At 40.7% G+C, this 21330-nt stretch overlaps 2 protein-coding genes and 5 non-coding genes across 7 annotated transcripts; 6 read left to right on the top strand and 1 right to left on the bottom strand.

Annotated features, from left to right (window-relative positions):
- Positions 1–783: 783 nt before the first annotated feature.
- Positions 784–6267, bottom strand: slc3a2a (solute carrier family 3 member 2a). The gene is made up of 11 exons (XM_073475026.1): positions 6137–6267; positions 4952–5163; positions 4676–4860; positions 3614–3787; positions 3371–3462; positions 3124–3260; positions 2577–2686; positions 2144–2346; positions 1975–2052; positions 1648–1867; positions 784–1564 (listed from the first exon to the last, which is right to left on the bottom strand). The coding sequence occupies exons 2-11, from the start codon at positions 5146–5148 to the stop codon at positions 1425–1427; spliced, it is 1536 nt and encodes a 511-aa protein (XP_073331127.1). The 5' UTR covers positions 5149–5163; positions 6137–6267; the 3' UTR covers positions 784–1424.
- Positions 6268–12138: 5871 nt separating this feature from the next.
- Positions 12139–12210, top strand: trnam-cau (transfer RNA methionine (anticodon CAU)). Its single transcript has one exon. It is a non-coding gene; the product is annotated as a tRNA-Met (tRNA).
- Positions 12211–14466: 2256 nt separating this feature from the next.
- Positions 14467–21096, top strand: snx15 (sorting nexin 15). The gene is made up of 7 exons (XM_073475027.1): positions 14467–14637; positions 15344–15500; positions 15774–15889; positions 15992–16271; positions 16387–16545; positions 17954–18151; positions 20475–21096. Exons 1-7 carry the CDS (start codon positions 14539–14541, stop codon positions 20612–20614), a joined length of 1149 nt encoding a protein of 382 aa, XP_073331128.1. The 5' UTR covers positions 14467–14538; the 3' UTR covers positions 20615–21096.
- On the top strand, positions 17414–17495 carry trnal-aag (transfer RNA leucine (anticodon AAG)). The gene has a single exon. It is a non-coding gene; the product is annotated as a tRNA-Leu (tRNA).
- On the top strand, positions 18753–18834 carry trnal-aag (transfer RNA leucine (anticodon AAG)). The gene has a single exon. It is a non-coding gene; the product is annotated as a tRNA-Leu (tRNA).
- trnal-uag (transfer RNA leucine (anticodon UAG)) lies at positions 19675–19756 on the top strand. The gene has a single exon. It is a non-coding gene; the product is annotated as a tRNA-Leu (tRNA).
- On the top strand, positions 20248–20329 carry trnal-aag (transfer RNA leucine (anticodon AAG)). The gene has a single exon. It is a non-coding gene; the product is annotated as a tRNA-Leu (tRNA).
- Positions 21097–21330: the final 234 nt, after the last annotated feature.

The following is a 21330-nucleotide window of genomic DNA, read 5'->3' as shown; positions in this document are numbered from 1 at the left end:
TAAAAAGAGGCTTGCTCTGTATTTGTAGTTGCTCTGGTTTCTCCGCCTACCCAGGGACGACCCAGTAATCTCTCTCTTCCCTTTCACCAGGAACAGACTAACATGTAACCACACTGAAGTGTTTTACTGCCAGTCTCTTTTTGGACCACTTACTTGAACCACACTTCTGTCAAATGTGTCTATTCTCTTCTATAAGCCAATTATTTGTTGCATGAATCAGTTAAGCTAGTGGTCATCGTTGCCTTTTATATCAATTTTAAAAACACATTTGTTCACCTTGTAAACAGAATCTGCAGTACAAAGCTTCAATCAAATGCAGACTCACAGCATGAGCCTTCTTCTGTGTGGCTTGAAAAATAGCTCATTGATTGCTTATTTAAAAATGTAACACTGCTGTTGACGTTACTGCCATTTAATTTTTACTTTGGCCAAAATAATGATGATCAATAATAGGTAATGCTCTGCAATGTCTGAGATTAAAGTGTTGCTGAATATAATGTTGAAAACGTGACATGTAACAGGGTGTTTTAGTCAGTTTATGGCTCATTTAATGAAACTCGTAGGTATGTGCACTGCATTCATTTAAGAGTCAGGCATAATGAGCAGATCAAACTCGTCTGAGGATGGTGATAAAATATAGGACATATTTCCTGTCAACATCTGTGACACATACAAAAACGTATTTAATCTGAAAATAGTGAACGTCTGACCTGATGCCCTCTTTGCACAAAGAACAGTAACACAGTACTTTGTGTTCCACACACACACACGAAGATACAGGAGTCGGTACAGAACTTTCTGTTTATTCATTTCCAATTCAGTTCATTTGACAGACTTCATGCCAGTTGCAACAATTCTGTTCATGAGCACTCTTAGAGAGACACTTCAGAGTCATCACATATGATCAGTGTTAACTCGTTTTTCATGCACAGTCAGAAAAAAAAAAAAAAGGCCCACGTCAGAAAATAAAACTGTTTTTAAAAACAGAATTTCTTAAAATGTATAATAAAAAAGACATAAGAACTGCTAAAGGAATGCCCAAAGAAGAATGGAATGTCTTTCACATTGTTGGACAATGTACAGATAGTCGACAATAAAAAGATGAAAAAAAAAAAAAGAACAGAATGATCAATTGACGAGTGCATGACTGAGGTCGCTGCATCTTTTCCGAACACCCAACAGACAATGAAAAGTCAACTCGAGGTGTGTTAACATTATAGATACCAAAACAAGTCAACTCAGTTTGTACTGGCCAATTCATTAGTGTTCTGACTAAATAAACTGATATTTCATATTTCTTGTATTAAAAAGAAATGTCCTGTATCGATTATTATTTTATTCCTAAAAGGTGAGGACTGACTTCAGTCTCTGTTTTTAAACCAAGTCTAGTCTGTAGGCATCTTTCCTACAGTTTGGCGCCATCTTTAAGCTTTATAGGGGAACTGCAGCAGGACTGCTCCTCCCGGTCTTAGAGTGATTTTGTCCAAGCTGACGAAGTCCTCTGCTTTCAGGTTGTCGTCAGTTGACAGCTCCACCTTGGCTGTCTCTGGCAGCTCTACGCCTTCTGCAGGAACAAAGATCAGTATGTTAAAAACTACGGTCACTGCTACGTTATGATTTATTTTGATGCATTTCTGTTAAACTTGCCTGTAGGTGCCAGTGCAATCTTGAGTGTTTCTTCTGCTCCTCCCCAGTTGACGGCTGTTATGTATCTGATGCTCTGATCCCACACACGGAGGAAAGACAGGGAGGAGGCGGAGGAGTAGAGAGGATAGTAGTCTCCGTGGAGCAGTGAACGCTCTTTGCCTCGCAGGTCACTAACGGATATAAACCACTTCCTGATGTCAACACGCTGCTTCCGCTCAGCCTGTAAATATGAGAATTTAAATTATTATTATAAAACTGAAAGGAAATTAATGCTTTTTACCATTTACTCCTTTTCTACACTGACATTCTCTGTGGACACACTCTTACCTCAGCAGTCTCATTGACAGGCGTTCCTTCAGCAGGTTTCTTCTGTATGTCCCAAACCATCTTAGGAGACTCTGAACCCTGATAAGGAAACAAAAAGACAAATGTTACATTCTGTAATAGCTGTAATGTTATCAAAACATTTTGTAATATCTTCCGTTTTCCAATTTACCAGTCCTGCCTGCAGGCCGATCTCGTCTCCGTAGGTAAACACCGGGGTTCCAGGCATGGTGAACAGCAGGAGCTGGTAGAGACGGATCAGGTCCAGAGTCGTCGCCTGTTTAGACAGCTGGTCCAGTTGGGTGGCACCGAGACCCCAGCCCAGACTTCTCTGCTGAGAGTTTAGGGTGTCCATATCCTTGATGCGCTCCACACCTGCAGATATTGGGGAGAAATCATCACTTGTAATGCAACATTGAGCCCCAACTGGTTGGTTTTTCACACAAAAATGGACATTTTGTTCGAAAACCCTCCAATACGGAGAAGTAGAATTGAAAAATAAAGGATGTGTTCTGTTCAAAATAATAGAAATAAGCTAAATACTTAAAGATAGACACTTCATGCACATCGAAGTACAGTGAGACAAACGGGGCACACCGGCCTACCTCCATTTTTGCTGCTCAGCAGGTCAGACAGGACAAGATCTACACCAGAGGTGTTGACGAGCTGGGACACCTCAGCAGCCGAAATATTTTCAACCGCACCCATCAGCAACCTGAGAGAAAGAGAATGTGGTAAGATTTGTGTCATTCCTCAAACTCTCCACAAGGTGTCGCTTTGCCTCGAGAGTGCAAAGCGTCTGTGGCTTGTGAATGCCTTTCTTGTTGATGCGTCTCTCCCTAACCCCCGCAGCAATGGAATGCTTTTAATCTCCACCTTCCCTCAGGAAACACAACCCAGTCAGGTGACATTTCACTGATGCTTTTAAAAATACTTTACAAAGAAGACTCCCCAAATACTATGCCTTATAAGTCCTGATTCTCTTTTTATATATGCAATTGTTCATTTACCATATTAGTGTAGACTTTGCTTTCCCCATATCTGCAGGATACAGTGAAATTTAACCAAAAGTCTTGCAGATAATGGTTTTGTCTAAGTAATCATCTACTTATGCAGCACTAAAGAAAGTCAGAAAATGGCAGTCGTAGTCACCTCTTCTTGGAGTCCTCTGTACGGTTGCCCTGGACGGCAGCCTGCAGCTTAGACCAATCAGCAGAGCCGGAGGCAACAGTGAGGGCAGATATCTTGACGCCATCCACACCCAAAGCCAGCCAGTGCTCCGCTGCAGCCTGGGAGACAACATGAGCACTTTAGCTACAACAACGACACTGATTCTTTCTACACTGCGCTCTCATTCATAGACTCAAGAGTTACTGAATGAACATGGTGTGTCTCCTACCGTGACTTTCTCCATCACAACACCAACGTCACCGCTGAACCAAGGAGCATTTCCTTGGTAGTTTGGAGTCAGGTCAAGCACCACAGAAATGCCTAAAAGGAAAAGTAAATGACAAGAGTTGAAAAAAAAACAAACACACAAAACAAAACCTCACTAGACACTACTTTCTTACTACTAACTGAGAATGAGAACTAAGAGAATTAATTTTTACACCTAAATATCTGATTTCAGTTAATGACCTACCCTTCTTGTGGGCCTTCTCCAGCACAGCAGCCAGGTCCTCCTTCTTTCCCTGTGTCGGGTTGATCTCCTCAAGAAACAGGGTGTTGGGGTTGTCGGTCTGGACGTTGTGAAGAGGGCCGAGAACCAGGCCTTTCACCTTCAGCTGGTTTATTTCATCCAACTTTGCTTCAACACCTGGAAACAAATAGAAGGACAGGGAGAGAGATGAAATGTTGAGCGATTTTTCACCTTGGTGAAAGACAGAGTTGATATGTGAACAGTGACAAGTTCAGAAGGTTAGGGCGAGAGGGCAGAAGACTGGAGAGACATTTTCAGTGCTTAGGACACAGCTGAGGGAAAAAATGCTGCTCTTTTAGCAAAGTATTGACTCAAGGCAGGAGCATGTGAGGGACTCTCTTCAAACCATCTGCTGAGCATGTTAAGTCTGTGCACAAGGAGGTCCATTGTGTGTGTGTACTATGTATAAAATAAATCTACAAACACCACCAAGTCACGTGTGGTTGGAATTCTGTCAGAAACTTGTTGGCAACTTTAACAACCTTAGAACAAAATTAGGATTAAAATGAAAAATGGAAAACAAAGTCTTAAAATTATGAAGCCAGAAAGGAAGTAGCTAAATCAATTTTGACATAGAAAATGAAGTCTAAAAATGTGTACTGTACTATGTTGCTCAACCTTAACCTCCTCAAATCAAAGTAGGAGAGATATGAAAGGCATGACTCGCAGGCGTTTCCTGTCCTTTAGACCTTGAGTCACGCGTTGTCTAGTCTAGTCAGCAGTTTGGTATCTGGCCAGCTGAAATAGGCCACGCAGAAATAAAGAAACCCAAGACTTGGTCACATGACTCATCCCTAATGAACGAGAGAGAGGTACCCCACCAAAACCAGGCCACTTTGTAAAGATAATCTCAGAGTCTTATTTTGGGAATGAGGACGACCCCATAAGTTAAAGAACATGCAGACATCAGTAGGAAAGGGCATCACCCCTAACTTTAAAAGTCTGACAGGGATAAAGGCATGGTATATTAACTCTGAAAATACATATTCGGTAAAGGTTCTCTACCTTTCAGTCCGTCAGAGAAAGCTTCAAGGTCAGAGATCTGGTACAGAGGTCCTTCGTTCCACCAGTTCATCTCAGGAATTGGTTTGCAGCGAGGAGCCTGGACTATGATCACTATGGCTCCGGCCAGCATGCCTACCCAACCCAGCCAAAACAGCACGAGAAGCACCCAACGGGTTCGCACCCATCTAATCACAAAGGAAGGGAAGAAGATTGTTAAGACAACCACACCTGTGCAAGACTTTTATTTATTGAAATGTGGTTTATAGCAACCCTTACCCCGGAGTGCCAGCAACCTTCATCAGCTCCTCTTTGGACAGCCCGGTGAATGTAATCTCGTCCTCAGGGACCTTCAGCTTGACGCTGCCATTTTTCTCTCCGCCTGCAGCCGGGCCATCACCTGTCATGGGCTGCTTCTCAGGGTCCACCTCATTGAGCTCCACTTCCTTCATGTCGATCTCCGTGTCCTTATTCATGGTTATATCTAATTTCTGGTGGATAACAGAGACAGACGCAGTAGATGAAGTTTATTAGTCTGGTGTCAGGGCAGTCTTGTTTTACTGGATGTTAAGTCACACAAGACATATGACCAATAATAGTAATAATAATTTCCAGCCAAGCTAATGAGGAAGGGAGGTTAGGAAACACTAAACCCGCTGGGAAATTAATGACGAGGACATTTGTAGTCATGACACGTGTTGCTACAGCAAACATTCAAATGTCCAGTTTGTGAGTTGGGTGAACAAGCAGCGGAAACAATGCGACCTTCACAATAAGAGATAAAGATACTATTGTTAATTAGCGTTACAATTATTTAAGAGGAAGTGTAAAGAATAGCTATAAACCATTATTAACCATTGCTAAGTAAATCCCCCCCCTACCCACACACCATATTGGTGCGTCATTTACTTATTTGCCTTCATGAAGCATTTTTTCCATTAAGCTGTGCACTTTATCAGAAAATAAGAATAGTAATTATGTTCTTGCAAAGATGAAAATGATCATTTATCACTCTTTTTTCCTCTGAGGTGTCTGGCTTTAAGACTACTTTTAAGCACAATGTTCGACCTGGAAGATAACGAGGTTTTATTTATTAATACTACCGGAAGTCTATTTAAGCTAGCTTGCCGGTTCGCTCCGGTTCCTTAAACCTTTCAGGATTCGTTTAACAGAAAAAGAAAACCTTTTAAATATCTGCCTAACTGCAGTTTATCAACATATGTGAAGAAAAAAAACAACAACAAAAAACTAATTTTACGCAACAAAAGGGCCCAAAACTATGTTTGACATCGTGTCACGCTTCTTCGATGAAGATGATGAAATCAAGCCCATCGCGTACGTCATCTACTGGTAAATTACACGAGGTCGTTACACATCATTTGACTTTACTTCCCGCTCGCGACTCTTTAATGTATGGCGAATTAGTTCTGTGGCTACAAAGTTAAAGAAGTAAATCAACATTACCTGTAAAAACAGAAAACAGCAGCGTATAGTCCGTCCTGGCTTGTATCTCTATAAGTCGGCTGTTTATCTCCTCGTCCTTACTAATCTTGTTACAAAGAGGCTCGCGCTGTACTTGTAGTGTCCCTGGTTTCCCCGCCCACCTCTGAACGAGCCAATAGGATCTCTCTGTCTCTCTACGTCCCGCCCCCTCTTCCCAGAAAAACACACATTAAACTTTATGCTCCTCAGCAACAAGTGTTTTAACACCACACGTCCAAGTTATTAGACCTGATTTCTGTCAAAAATATTCTCTTAAATATAATCAACAATAATAATAATAATAATAGTTCAGCCATTTATATCCACCACTGCTCATGTTTATAGGCTCATGGCACTAAAGAGTTGATCAGTAGATCACACGGTCACAGTGTCAATAACTTTGTAACCCTAAAACATCCACTTTCCTCCAAATGACAAATCATATTTACAGGTTAAAGGTGCAATATGTAAGAATTGTAAGAGTGTAGCTGCCGTTAGCTAACCGTGCAAATAGTAGTCGTATCAGCCGACTGTAATAATCTCTGCAACACAATACAGAGACATTATTTCTTCATATTCTGTTTATTTTATTTTATTTTTTGTAGTTTTAAACAAAAAATCTTACGTATTGCACCTTTAATACATGCTATTTTTTATACAAATCCCACATGCTGTTTTTTTTTTTGTTTTTTTTTGCAATGTATACAGCTACATAACCACCCACATCCACACATATTTACCCCATTTATTTTCACTATTTGGTAATGTTATATATACACCATTGCAGCTCTTATGTAAAACTGTTGTCACTCACTCAGAGCACAAATAGGGGCTGAGATGGAGGTTGACAACTGAAGTCAGTGGAAAGACACGTTTTAAAATGAAAAGTTACCATGCTGCAAAATCCTTCTGACAGAGCAACACAATGTGTTAGAAAATTCAGTTTGCAAACTTTTCCTTAAGATAATATGATCAGTTGCATAAGCCTTATTGATGAACATCACTGATGGGTTGATAGGCTCCTGCTGCGGCCTTTAATCATTTAATGAGTGGAGATTGCCGCTCCCCACTATTCCCTCCTTTTATTTTACCACACAGACCTCATTTTCCTCTCCATTAACAAGTGACAAACATCTCCTGGCTGGTCTGTTTATCCTGATGTGATCATAATCAGTTTGTTTATTTTCTTTGTTTCTGCATATAGAATCAGTAAATGAAGATCTTTCTCTTCTGATTAACATTTCTCCACCCAAACTACAACCTTTAAAGTATAGAGAACATGTGCGATCAGCTAATCTTATAAACAATGTCTTCATGTCCGTGCATGTGCTCTGAAGACTTCACCAGCTGTTGTTGGCCTTAGAGTTACAGTAGCAGCAGACTTCTGGGAAAAGGATGCCTGAACGCAAAGTACTGCTTGAAGTGCTGTTTGTTTATCTCAGTAAGGGACAGTATGCAACACGAGTCTGTATGATAATTTATGAGATATTACATAAGTGTAAATGATACTCTCAGTCCTGTGAGGTCTGTCTGTTGTAAACATTGAGCGAGTGTGTAAACATGCACTAATTTAGTAAAGAACTAATTGGATTAAAATGTGGAAAACAGGAAGAAGCTTTTCATGATTGATTAATGATGATGATATCACTGCTCTTCTATCTTGTATCTCCTCCCAGCCGCCCCACCCCCACACCAATCCTTCCCCCTCTCTGTTTCCCCTCTATCTCACTCGACCGCTTTGTTCTGGTGTAACTGCACTTCTGCATGTGTGTGCTTGTTTTGTGCACCTGTATGTTTTGGTTCGGTCTCTATGCTAACTCCCTGAGGGGTTTTACAGTGAAGCAAAGAGTGTTCCTTTACACAGAGTCTGTTTCACCCTGTTTTTCTCTTATTCAGACAAATTCATCAGGCCATTTTGCAAACCAGTACAAGAAAATATGATCCTGAGACTAATTACAATCCTGCTGATGGTATTTTATTTAACAGTGTGCAAATTTAAAGACTTTTGGATGAAAACATTCAAAATGTACCTAAATTATCAACATATTATGAAAGAATAACTCTTTTGAAGTTATGATGTTGATGTATTGTATTGAAAACCATGATTAGCATGCTAACCAGCTATCCCCGGCACATCCTGGTCCAAAGTACCTAATCTGGCGGTGTAAACGGCAACACTTCCCTTGTGCTCCATGCTCCAAGCCCTGACTGCTAACTGCACAGCTAACTAAGCTAACTAGCTAATTTAGCAAGTGGCTAATTCTTACATATTGCACCTTGAAGTGGGACTTAAACCGGGGCGTGTAGACAGATTTTGGCTGTGGGTCTCCTGCGAATCATGCCATTCTTATTTACTAGGCTATAAAATTTGTTTACCAAGAATAATGCGACTGAGAGAAGGCTGTCTATTCTCATCTCATGTTCCTGCGACAGTATCTGTCACATGCAGTGCATGCAGTTCAACATAAACACGTGCACGATACCATCGTTCTATATGCAGCTCTTTCTATATTTGGGTCTGGGGCTGCTGTGTTGCTATTTGTGTATCTGCAACGTTATAGCGCTTCCATTAAGCCCATTAACCTCAATTAACCTCAACGGTGAAACTTGCAGTGCTTCTGAAATTTAGCAGTGGAAACTTTATGTGATGCCCATTTAGATATTGCCAAGATCAAAATAAGAGCGTGACATCTATCTCTCTCCACGAGAGTAACTCAAACACTCGCCATCTGTTTCTGTTTTTATCTCTGTTGATCATGTGTGTGTGTGCACGTCTGGTGGAGTCGGGTTGTAACAGAGCTGTTGACTGCTGGACAGGAGGACAAATAGTGCAGGGACACTTTCTGCTTCATCGTCCCTTCTCTATTTTCTTAACTTTTCTGCTTTCTGCTGATGCTGGATATTGGGAGATTCGGGAAAAAAACAAGGAAATGGGAAGAGCCAGATGATTTGCTCAGGAAACAAGAGTAAAGAGAGAGGAGGAGGAGCCCAAAAAAAGAGGGGAAAGGGCAGACAGAAAGAGAGAAAGAAGGGGGCAGGGATGTGTAAACATGTTTATGAGTTGAGGGTGGAGCGAAATTGGGAAGGGAACATGGCCTCGGGTATTAATGGAAACAGCATTGTAGCTGCAACAGTGTTTTGCAGTGTTTTCCCACATGTTGTCTGAGTCATGTTGAGTGTACTCACCTCTAACAACCAGAACTTCCAAGATTCATTTTGCTGAGAGGCCTGTGCCATTTGTAGAGGAGGAGGGGACAGTATCACTAAATCCATCCGCAGACCAAGACTGCACACACACATAGAGAGGACAGGATGGGGGGCAAAGTTGCTGCATAGTTTAGCCTGTTTTCTCTGAAGCTGGAGGGGGAACAGGGAGGGATTACTGTACATACATTACTCTGGTGGTTAAGGGTTGCACAAAGACATAACAGCTTGCAGATGCCAGTTAAAGTCACAGTGTGTAGAATTTAGGAGCAGAAATGCAATATAATATTTCTTTCATTAGTGTTTAATCACCTGAAACTAATAATCGCTGTGTTTTCGTTATTAGAATGAACCTTTTTTATCTAGAGGGAGTGGGCCCTCTTCTCCAACCTTTCGTGTTTTTAGCGCCAACTGTTGAGGTGAGTGAGATGAGGGGTGTTTAGTTGGTTCCATTCTGCAACCTCGCAGCAAGATGCCACTATAGCCTACACACTGTACCTTTAGCTGATTAACAGGCTGGGAAAACAAGCGTTCACAATGCAATTCTGTCTTTGAGATCTTCCGGGAAAATGAATGTTGATTGGCAGTCCAGGCGGCCATTTTCCTCTGACGTCACGCTCATGGTTGGAAGCTCTGAACGCGAGGTCAGAGGAAAATGGTTGCCGTGTGAATATGGTCTATTATAGAACAGTGAATAAATAAACTCATGTTTTGTTGGCAGTTGATACTGTGAGAAAAATGGAAATCGATCTGGCAGTCGTTGCGGCAGTGGCAACAATAATTTTTGGGAACACTAAGGAGGGTAAAGTTGTCTGTATTGATGTAAAGTATTAAATGTGAGATTCACAGTTAGGTATTATGTCCCTTGAATTTGGCCAATTTCAATGTTATTCTACAGAACACAAAAGTTTCTTACACACAATTTTAGACACTTCAAACTTATGTATTGCAGGCAGCCCTGTCTTTCGAAAATCCCTAAAAGTTTCACTTTACTGATGCCTGTGCTGTAGTTCTCTGAATTGTTCAACTCAAGTATGCAGGCTTGGAGAAACATACACACACACAGGGCCTCACTATAAATCCCCGTCTGAGCCCTCTGAGAGAGTTTATTTTGCAAGCCAGCGTGAGCTTGAGAAAAAAAAAGGCACAGCAGAGCAGACCTGGACCAGTTCAGACCAGTTTCGCTGAGGTCTCAGGCTTTCATCTCATTGTTTTCAGGCTCGCTGCCTTGAGTGCAGCCGGCTCACACTGAACCGGTGTAGTTCGGGGAAACACTGCTTTGATTTAATCTAAAAAAAGAAGTTATGCTCACATGTTCACGGAGTGATTGGTTGTACAGTATTATAAAGTGTATATTTCTACACTGGATATAGAATAGAAATGATCAGAAAAAGGAAAAATCCATGTATCATGATGTTGTACTTATATTTAGAGAATAACTTACAGAGAAAGTTGTGAGGGGAACCTTTCATAAGTTCACGCAACACACATTCAGTAATGTTGGGCGTACTTCATAGGGACTTTGTCATATTGCGTAATGTTATTGCTTTATGTCTGTTGCACTGATATCACTGTTATACAGTGGGTGTACATTACACCACTTGCTGATTGTACATTGAACAACTTTTGGACTTCTAATCTCTGTCCTCTTCCATTTCCCTTTCTGTCTGCATGTAACATATCCCCTCCTGTTCTTTTTCTGTCTTTGTTCCCTTCTTTCTCTTTAGAGGAGAATGTGTGGCCTAGTTTCCCTTCAAAAACAAAGGGGAGACTGTTCAATGGATAAAAGCCTCGTTCTCTCACTCTTTACCGGCATGAATGGAGAGTTAAAGTGGACAAAGCAAACACAAATTAGTTCATCACATTTATATATTCACCACAGAGATACATGACAACACATGAAAGAGTAAAAGACACTGAAGAATGCACTACATACAGGGCCAGATTAAAAAGCTGCACAGTTTAGCGTGGGAAGACAGTATTATTCACCAGAGCAACTGCTAACTGTAGCTGTCATTAGCTAGTTAGCTCAGTTGGCCGTGCAGTTGGCGATCAAGATCCGGAGCTCGGAGTATTGTGGGAGTGTTGGTGTTTATACAGCTTGCTCAGGGCTAGCTGGTTAGCGTGCTAACTTCAGAAGATATCTCAGCGACACAGTTCATAGATGTCCTAACCTCAGAATTGTTATTTCTTTACATTCTGTTGATTTTGTTATATCTTGCAACAAAACCTAAAATTCTTTTGCACTTTAAAAAAATGGATACATACATTTATAAAGATTGAGATAAAGTTTTAGACCATAGATTATTTTATATTTTCATATTTTAAAATTATTTTAAACATTTTTTAAAGTAGGCAGTCTGTCTGGGCCCCTTTAAGGGCAATGAGGCCCCAAGAATGTGCCTGGAATGACAATATGTGGTATGAACTACACAGCCTGTAGATATTGTGTAGTTTATATATAGACATTAAGACATTTTATCCCACTTCAACAAGTTTCATGACAAATTAAAGAATATTTTTGAAATTTCCCATAATGATCTCCCCCTCTCCTCCAGTCCACCTCCACCTCTTTCTCGTTCACAAACTCCTTTTTTCTCCTTTTCGTTCTCTGAACTTGTTCCCTCCACTTGGCCCCTTTCTCTCCCTCCCACCAACTCTGTCTGGCAGCAGGAAACAATGGCTGTGTTATATAAGAATGTCCCCTTCCATGAGATGAATTTCAAACAGTTCACGTTCAGAGATAAAATAGGCTTTCTGTTGCACTGGCCCTTTAAGAGAGCAGAGTGGCGCAGCGGAAGCGTGCTGGGCCCATAACCCAGAGGTCGATGGATCGAAACCATCCTCTGCTATTTTCCTACATTAGCATCATAATTGTCATATATGAACCTAAGCAGGCTGTATAGGATGTTGTATTTGTACTCTATCCACCTGAATATGCATGTAAAGTTGTCAATGTATCTATGCGTATAAAACTATACAGCCACACAGAATTACTTTAAGCTGAACACAAGCTGTTTGTCTTCTCTTTCTCTCTGAGCTTGTCAGTTTTTTTCCACAGTAACACCTAAAAGGCTATCTTAAATTAAATATTTACCTCATGTGTGTGTGTTACACATTTTCCTTTCAATCTAACAGGCAATTACCAGAGGAACACCGACCTTTGAGCTCCAGCCTGTTAGATTTAAACTCACAGTGTTGAAGGCCTTTAGAGGGGTTTAAATACATGATTTGAAGACTAATTCAAGGATCTTCTGAATGGTTTGATTTTTTTTCATGCCTTTACAACATGAGTCTGTGAACAGGTAAATTAAATGAAGTAAAATGGATTTGGTAAGGTGCTCTGACCTTTCTAAAATGATCATGTTACACAGAAGAGATGAGAAATTATTAACAGCTCAGGAGAGAGGTGGAAAGGATTGTTGGACAATATGAATGCACAGCTGGAACATCCTCAGAATAACAGTGAAGTATGTTGTTGCTCTCTTTGTTGTATTGTCTCAAGAAGGGCAAGGCCCAGACCTTTATGTGCTTTTCCTATTTTAGCATATTTGACAGAGACACAGACAGTCATGTTAGTTTATCTGCAAAAAACATGAAAACGGATTTACACTTTTACACATTTACACAGTTATACTGTATTTTCTCCACTTCAGCACACTTCAGTCACTATGGTAATTATATGAACATTTAGCGCCCCCTGAAGGACTCCAATGGTCCTTACATTGACTGAATTTATAGTCATAAAACTAAAAATGTATCATGATTTTTAGTCAACAGTGTTGTTGTTGCAGCTGTTTTTAAAATGTTAATCAGCCTTTGGTCTTATAGCAATTGGTAATCTATAGGTAGATTCAGGAGATTGGTGGTTTTATATCATCTGTACTAAAACATAACCTTACATTACATGAGCCATTTTATAAGCATTTAGAATTGATTTTAATTTCTTTGTATGTAAAGAGATCATCTTAATTTCAAAGCATCTGAACTGCACAAACACACAGATGGACTTGCTAATAGAGCTGCTGATTCCCTGCACTTTCTATGTTGTTTGCGTCTATGTCCTTCCTGCTGTCTTTAATGTTGAGAATAGGTGTTGACCATTTTGGAACTAAGTATATCATTTATATTATTGTACTTTTGTAAAGTATTAAATGCAATGCAGGTCTTGATACATGAAATAGAATTTTTGCGAAAGCTAACATGACCTAGATGTAATTTAAAGCTATATATTTACATTTGTATTTGTTAACATTTGAGCAAAACAGGCTTGTGTTTTGAGTTTTGGTGGGGTGAGAAAAAAAACAGCATTGCCTATCTGGAAGTCCGACAATGCAGGAGAATAAAATAGGACTCAATACTAACATCATCAAAAAACAACACCAGAAAAGTTCAACACACAAAACAAACGTTAAAGTTGCAATATGTACGAATCTGAGTTAAAACTGTTCGAAAATTAATAAAAAATTATCCACAGAATGATCACGAAATAACAGTTTTGTATTATATTGAAGGGAGAACTACTAAAGTTAGCATGCTAACCAGCTAGCCCCAATTTGTCCCGGTCCAAAGCTACCATGCTTTGCATCAACACTCCCCAGGTACACCAAGCTTACATTTTGGATTGCTATCTGCATGGCTAACTGAGCTAACTAACTAATTAGCTAATAGCAGCTACAGTTAGCAACAATTAGGGGTTACTCTGGTCATATACTGTCCTCTATTTGTTTTGATTATGAATTCAACAGGTGGCCAATTCTTACATATTGCACCTTTAATATGGGTCATAACAAGGCGCATTTTCGAGCTATTATTATTATTAATAATATTATTATTATTATTAATAATAATAATAATAAAATTGTATAGCACAAAAACACCAAATACAATATGAATATAAAATATTTAAATACATAAAAACATCTCACCACTGATACTAATGAGGATGAGATTTAATATAAACACAGGAATATTTAAAAAAATTGGACAAAATAATTTGACGCCGAACTACTTGGCGCGTCAGCATACGTCATCACGCATGTGCGTACGTCACCGACCAGGAAGTGAGCGGACTGAGAGAGGAGGGAGAGAAGAATCACAACAGAGCGACTCCGGCTTTGACAGCTCTGCTTTGTGCCGCTGAAACACGCTGCTTTTTTCTCTTGTGACCGACAGCGGACATGTCGCGAAAACCCAAAGATGAATATTACCGTTTCTTTACCGTCTCCGACCCACGCACACACGAGAAGGGACACACCGAGTACAAAGTGACAGCAAGGGTCGGTTTACACTCCTCATCTCTCTTTAGCAACAATTGAAACCTGTAGTTACTATTATTCATAACTCTCTGTTAAGCTAACTTACTCACTGTTAGCCTACATGTTTTGTTTTTTTATCATTTCTCTTAAGTACGTAACACATGAATTGTTTCGTTTGTTGCACCGTTGCACTTTTTTGGGCAGTGACATCAAAACAAAACTAACTTTGTATTGTTGTGTGATTGTAACACAATGGAGTCACTTCAGTACTCGCCATAAAAAGCACAAAGGCTAGCTCAGACAGACAGATACATACACAATGGGTCTTTAATGTGACACACTGGTGCACAGTGAGCACTGAAGTGAAGCAAAACTGAACTTGTGATTCTGTTCATGAGCTCCAGCTCCCTCATGACCACACTAATACCCCGTGGTCTACACAGGCATGCGTACACAATCAAAGTGGATCATATCTTAGATGCACTAACATCTGACATTGTTGAAGGACAAGAAATGCATTGCCAATCGATGGCTTCAGTGCGATTGTTGTGCATGTGACAAATAATGAACACGCAGACACACTTGAACAGAACAACTCAACTTTGGTGTGTTACTGAAAACATCATATCCAGAATTATGTGCAAATGTGCCAAAAAGCTGCTCTCAAACACAATATTCAGCATGCATTTAATGAAACACTCTATCCTTTCTCCGCTGTGTTTTGCAGTTTGTGTCCAAGCGTCATCCGGAAGATGTGAAGGAGGTGGTTGTGTGGAGGAGGTACTCCGAACTGAAGAAGCTCCACGGGGAGTTGGCCTACACGCACAAGAACCTGTTCAGAAGACAGGAGGAGTTTCCAGCTTTTCCCCCCGCACAAGTCTTTGGTATGATGGACGTTGAGATTGTGATACGCTGTAGTTATAACCAATTCCAGCATGGTCACAAAGCGCCAGGAATTTGCAAAAAGCGCCTTTTTCTTCTAGTATTTTGTCATGACTCTTGTGACCTTTCCTCTCTGCCTGTTAGACCTGTTAGTTTTTCAGTGGTGACAGATTCAAAACTGCAAAGGCAGAAGCACAGTTGAGTCATACACCCTAACATCACCATCTAAATTGTCATTATTATATTGGTTATTAAATTGTCTCCCTCTGCTTCAGGAAGGTTTGATGAAGCTGTGATTGAAGAGAGGAGGAAGGCTACAGAGGCCATGCTTCTATTTACTACCAGCATACCTGCACTCTACAACAGCCCACAGCTCAAGGACTTCTTCAGAGTAAGACACACTCATAAACACAAATACACATACAGGAAGTGACACCGATATGAAATACATTTTGCCTCCCTTTATCCTCTCTGTCTCCCTCCCTCCTCTCAGGGTGGTGAGGTCACAAGACCTCTAGATCCCACCCCTATGTCCTCCGCCGTGGCTCTGCCTCCCCCTCTCATCCCGCTCCCCAAGCGAAGGGCCTCAGACTGTGAACCCGCAGAGGAAGAGGAGGGGAGGGAGGCTCCCCCCTTACCCCAGGACTTGGGCACCAATGTGGGCTTAGAGGTGGGAGAACCGGAGGTGGCGGCTGAGGCTTACAGCGAGATGGGAGGCTCTCCGAGGGAAGAAGAACCAGAGGAGACAAGCGATACAGAGCTGGATGACAGAAGTAAGTATGGAAAGTATGATGGGGAGAACAAAAATCTGCAAAAATGTACACTCTCTGCTTTTCTTTTCTTTCCTTGTTAATCTTTTTACCTTTTGGTGTGTGTTTCCACCTCCAGTCCCGTCCCCACCCGGAAACCTCCTATCACCTGAGGCCCAGGAAGAAGAATTTGATTCACTGTTTGACTCTGTGGCAGAAGTGCCATCACCAAAGGAGGAAGGTCCACCTCCGCTGTCTGATAATGACTTGGCTGTCTTTGATCCCTGCTATAAACAAGGTGAAAATAAATGTGAATGGATATATATAAAGCAATACCACTGTCTTAATCTCTCAATCTAACACCTAAAAGTGTGTTTCCTGTGCAGATTCTCTGAAGTCTCTGATTTGACAACTGTGAATTTCAAATTCTTCTTCATAAAAGATAGGCTACATGGTATCAAGTGTGATATAAGGCCATATGGTCAAATTTAAATAGTATATTGATAATATAACAGCAGTAACATATTTCACAAGTTAATTTTGAACAAATTGTTCAGAAGCAAAAAGAAGAGTCACTAGATGGCAGAGACGGGCTGTAACAGACCGTCTTTGTCCTGTTGGAGGATTGACGATCCTGCTTTTGACTTCCCTGACTGAATGCTTATTTAAATTTTCGATTTAAAATCAAAATTGTGACACCCCTACTGTAACATATAATTTGCTCCAAACCGATATCTTCTCCCAGGGCTTTGTTAATGACTGAGATATGTGGTAAATAAGAAGCCAGTTGATCCACCCTCTCCAGTAAGCATTTAACAGTTATATTCATTGGCGGTTAATTTGTCCATTGTCTTCTCAAATGATCGATTAGTTGTTTGGTGAAAAATGAAGATTGTTGATCGGTGTTTCCCCAAAGCCCAAGATGACATTCTCAAATGTCTTGTTTTGTCTTCAACCCAAAGATAATCGATTTACTGTCATAGAGGAGGAAAGAAACCAGAAAAATACTCATATTTCTGAAGCTAGAATCTGAGAGTTTAGAGGTTTCATTCCTTAAAAAGTTACTCAAACTGATAAATTGATTATGAAAATAATATGGGATTAAAATAATGGTTTACAACTAATCGATTAATCGTTTGAACTATAGTGATTGCATGCACTTGCATGGTAGCGTGGCCGAGCGGTCTAAGGCGCTGGATTAAGGCTCCAGTCTCTTCGGGGGCGTGGGTTCGAATCCCACCGCTGCCAATTGATCTTTTCAGACGCTTGATCGCAAAATTGTGGAAAGAGCAATCTATAGTGGATTCAATGTGAACCCCTTCAGGAGTTCTCCTATTTGCTCTGTGTTCACCTCTAACTAATCCTCCAATAAACAGTTATGTAGCTATAAGATGTCAGAAATAGTTATACGTGTGTATTATAAATTCCCAGAACACAATTATTTTGTCCAACCAACAGCAGAAAACTATCATAACTATCATATTAGACAAAGAAAATCAACAAACTCTTACCTCTGAGCAGTTGGAACCAGACATTAGAATAAAACACTATCTAGAAATCTTTGACATCCTGATGATTTTACAAATGTGAAATCAAACATAATATTGCTGAATACACCACTAGCTAATTGAGAACTACTTTTAAAAAAACGTTGTAATTGTTCTCATTTTTCTGCTTGTAAATCATTTCTTCTCTCTCTGTTTCAGATGGAGCCATTTCCTCCAGTGACCACTCGGAGTTGTTCTCACTGCCGCCAACCAGTCTGAATGGAGGGGACGCGGGTTACTTGAACCAGGCTGCCACTGAGCTGACGGCTGCGATGGAGAAGGAGAAGGAGGGAGAATTTAGCAGTGCCATTCGTGGGTACAGGACGGCGGTGGATATACTGATCACTGGAGTGCAGGGTGAGGCGATACATGAAGGGGTTGAGGAAGAAAGAAGGAGGGAGTTCAATAATAGCATCCGGTGGTGCACAGCGACATTTCTTTGTTATTCACAATCTTGCATTTGAGCCCAACACACTCATCAACTCAACATGCCATTTTAGCTGAATGCACTCTGTCATGTTCATTTCTGCATGGCGCACAAGCCAGCTGTGTTGCTATAGTGACAGATCATGCACTTGGTTGCAAAAATTGCAAATTACGTACTCATGCTCCGTGTGCAAATAAGCTAGTGCATCAGTACAAATTATATTGTGCACTTACCTATAATATGTTGTTTACCGTGTTTACTCTGCACCACATACTCTGATGTGCCGCTCACACACTCCCCCTCACACAGCTGATACACACATGTACACACACAGGGAAATGGACACTGTGCATCAGAGCGTGTTTGTTATGTGACCTCATCATAAAATCAACACTGCTGTCTTGTTCCGGTATTTACTGTCCTGCTTTAGCCAACGTAAACTCTGTGTCACTCTCCCATAAATATATCTGTTGTGTCACTAATGGATTACTCATTAGCAGTATGAACTCTAGTGTCTTCTGGCATTTCATGGGTAGCGTGGCCGAGCGGTCTAAGGCGCTGCATTAAGGCTCCAGTCTCTTCGGGGGCGTGGGTTCGAATCCCACCGCTGCCAAGGAACATTTTCAGCTCTAGTGTGCCACACAAAGAGACTACTGATCCTCGAGAAAAGAGATCAAAAGTGGATCATTGTTGTGCGTTGGCGATGTGGCTTTGTTTAGATTTACATTTATGGCATTTAGCAGATGCTTTTGTCAAAAGCGACTTACAATAAGTACATTTGTCACAAGAAACAAACTGCAAAATATCACAGTCAATAAAGTAGAAAAGAAAAAATAGAAACAGTTTTCAAGCCCTCATCTGAGCATGGTAGCTGATATTTATCAAGGATACCTTAAGTATATAAGTGCTATGGTTTAGGTGCTAAGGGTGAGTGCTCAAGGGTTTAGATCCTTGAAGACATCCAGGATGCTTCGGCAGTTTTAACTGAGCACCTGACCTGCAAGGCAAGTCTGACTCTCAAATGATAGGCATTTTTGAAAGAACTCTTGAAGATGTTCTGTATGTTGTAATGAGGTAACAATGTCAAGCAGGCTCTAGTGTCTCCGAATTTTTCAACTGTGGCAGTAGTGGCATTTAAACAAGGGATGAACAAATTGTATCTGATGCCGATACAGATGTTTTTTAAAACATTTTTTATTGTTGTTTATTTTGCTTTTGTCTTTTATAGACCCTAAACAATACACAGTAGGAAGAAGTTTGGGACACTTGGGACAAAGATATATAATGAAAGTTTGATAGTTTAGGGCCAATATCAGCAGATACAGATTTTTAGCAGACATATAGATGTATACCAAATTGAAGACAGAAAGAAGTGCAGCATCCCCTGTTTTACCCATCCAAGTATAGTATTGATCCACTCTTTCGGAAGTTAAAGATTAGTGTATCTTTATGTGGTAGCGTGGCCGAGCGGTCCAAGGCGCTGGATTTAGGCTCCAGTCTCTCCGGGGGCGTGGGTTCGAATCCCACCGCTGCCAGTGAAGTTATTGTTTGCCTAAAGGAGAAGATGATAGAACTATTCCTCGCTGAAGGACTGGGAATGGTCAGAAGAAATGAACTGCATCAGCAAGTTAGACCATTCATGCAATTCTAGAAAGTTTTACTTTGTTTATATGTGGCGGACCCTGCCACCTTTCTAGCTTCAAACAGTGTTCTGGGGACCTTATTTTCCTCTGAGAAAAGCTTGTTATTCAGTTATTGAAAAAATAAATATTTTGTTTTATTATTACCTCATTAATATTGTAAATATATAAATACTGAGATTGAATTTCTTCTCCAAAACTACATAGTGCCCTTTTAAGTGTGTCATCTGCTACTAACATGTGACCCTCTCATAGGTCATCTGTTGCCTGTGTGCCTTCCCAGTGTCAGTTATTTTTTTCACCCCCATCCAGATCTATTCCTGACAGGGTGAACTTTGGCCCACCCTCCCCGTTGAGTTGCAACACTGATACTTACAAAGTCATAAGGTAGCGTGGCCGAGCGGTCTAAGGCGCTGGATTAAGGCTCCAGTCTCTTCGGAGGCGTGGGTTCGAATCCCACCGCTGCCAAGAATCTTTTCCAAAGACTTGAAATCATAGAAACATGATGTTATTATCGATGCTGTTTGATTTCAAGCAGCCCATTCACCACAGCAGCCTCTGAAGGTAGAAAGCCCACGTTAATCATCTTCATCTTTGTGTTTTGTCTGTCCAGGAGACCAAGATCCAATACGCCGGGAGTCTGTGATGAGAAGGACGGCCCAGTACCTGAAGCACACTGAGATGCTGGTTGACAGGCACTCCTCACCAACGCACACTCAAACACCTACACACACACATACACAGGACCCTTAGATGCACACACACATGTATTTATACACACTATTCACACACATGAAGACAGATCAAAGACGAAGAAGCTCAGGGTTGTGACATACATACGCTCACATACATATCACACACACCTTCTCTCGACAGTATGAGAACACATACTCGTTTGCACCACAACATTCGGAAATAAAAGCTCATTCAGGTGCACAACTACTACCACAGCACACAAACACACACACACACACACACACACACTTAGACAAAGACACACACTCCTGAGGTACACACTACACACTGCAGACTGTTTCTGGAGCTGCCTTTGTTTAGTGAAAACTCTGTGATTTACAAAATTGAAGTATCTGGAAACTGCAAGTAACTGTACACTTAATGGATTAATGGATCTTTTCTCTTACAATGATTTCTCGTTCAATACAGTAATGAATATGTATATCAGTCATTCGCATTTTGCACAATGTTTTTGTTAATAAATATGATTTTAATTTAAATTAACAAGATTATGTGTTTTCTTGTAGTTTGTTTGAAGGTGTTGCAGTAGCAAGGCAGTACCTCTGAGAGGCGCTGTTAGCTATTAGATATCATCAGTGACACATCCTCTAGTGCAGAATCTCCTCCTGTGCTTTTAAGGGTTTACCACCTGGTAGGGCTGCACAGTTAATCAAATATTATGGAAATCGAAGTGAACTGAACTGAACCGAACTGTAGTGCTGCAGAGATGTCCC

Source organism: Pagrus major, chromosome 10 (assembly GCF_040436345.1).
Source record: "Pagrus major chromosome 10, Pma_NU_1.0".
Lineage (NCBI taxonomy): Eukaryota > Metazoa > Chordata > Actinopteri > Spariformes > Sparidae > Pagrus > Pagrus major.
The sequence above is the reverse complement of the archived record's forward strand: the minus strand, read 5'-3'. Positions and strand labels throughout refer to the sequence as shown.

Coding starts and splice junctions, on each gene's coding strand:
- snx15 (XM_073475027.1), top strand. CDS start 14,539: ATGTCGCGAAAACCCAAAGATGAATATTACCGTTTCTTTACCGTCTCC. Junction 15,501..15,773: donor TCCCCCCGCACAAGTCTTTG/GTATGATGGACG, acceptor CCTCTGCTTCAG/GAAGGTTTGATGAAGCTGTG. Junction 16,272..16,386: donor TACAGAGCTGGATGACAGAA/GTAAGTATGGAA, acceptor TTCCACCTCCAG/TCCCGTCCCCACCCGGAAAC.
- slc3a2a (XM_073475026.1), bottom strand. CDS start 5,148: ATGAATAAGGACACGGAGATCGACATGAAGGAAGTGGAGCTCAATGAG. Junction 3,261..3,370: donor TTGTGATGGAGAAAGTCACG/GTAGGAGACACA, acceptor GTTGTCTCCCAG/GCTGCAGCGGAGCACTGGCT. Junction 2,347..2,576: donor GCTGAGCAGCAAAAATGGAG/GTAGGCCGGTGT, acceptor CAATATCTGCAG/GTGTGGAGCGCATCAAGGAT.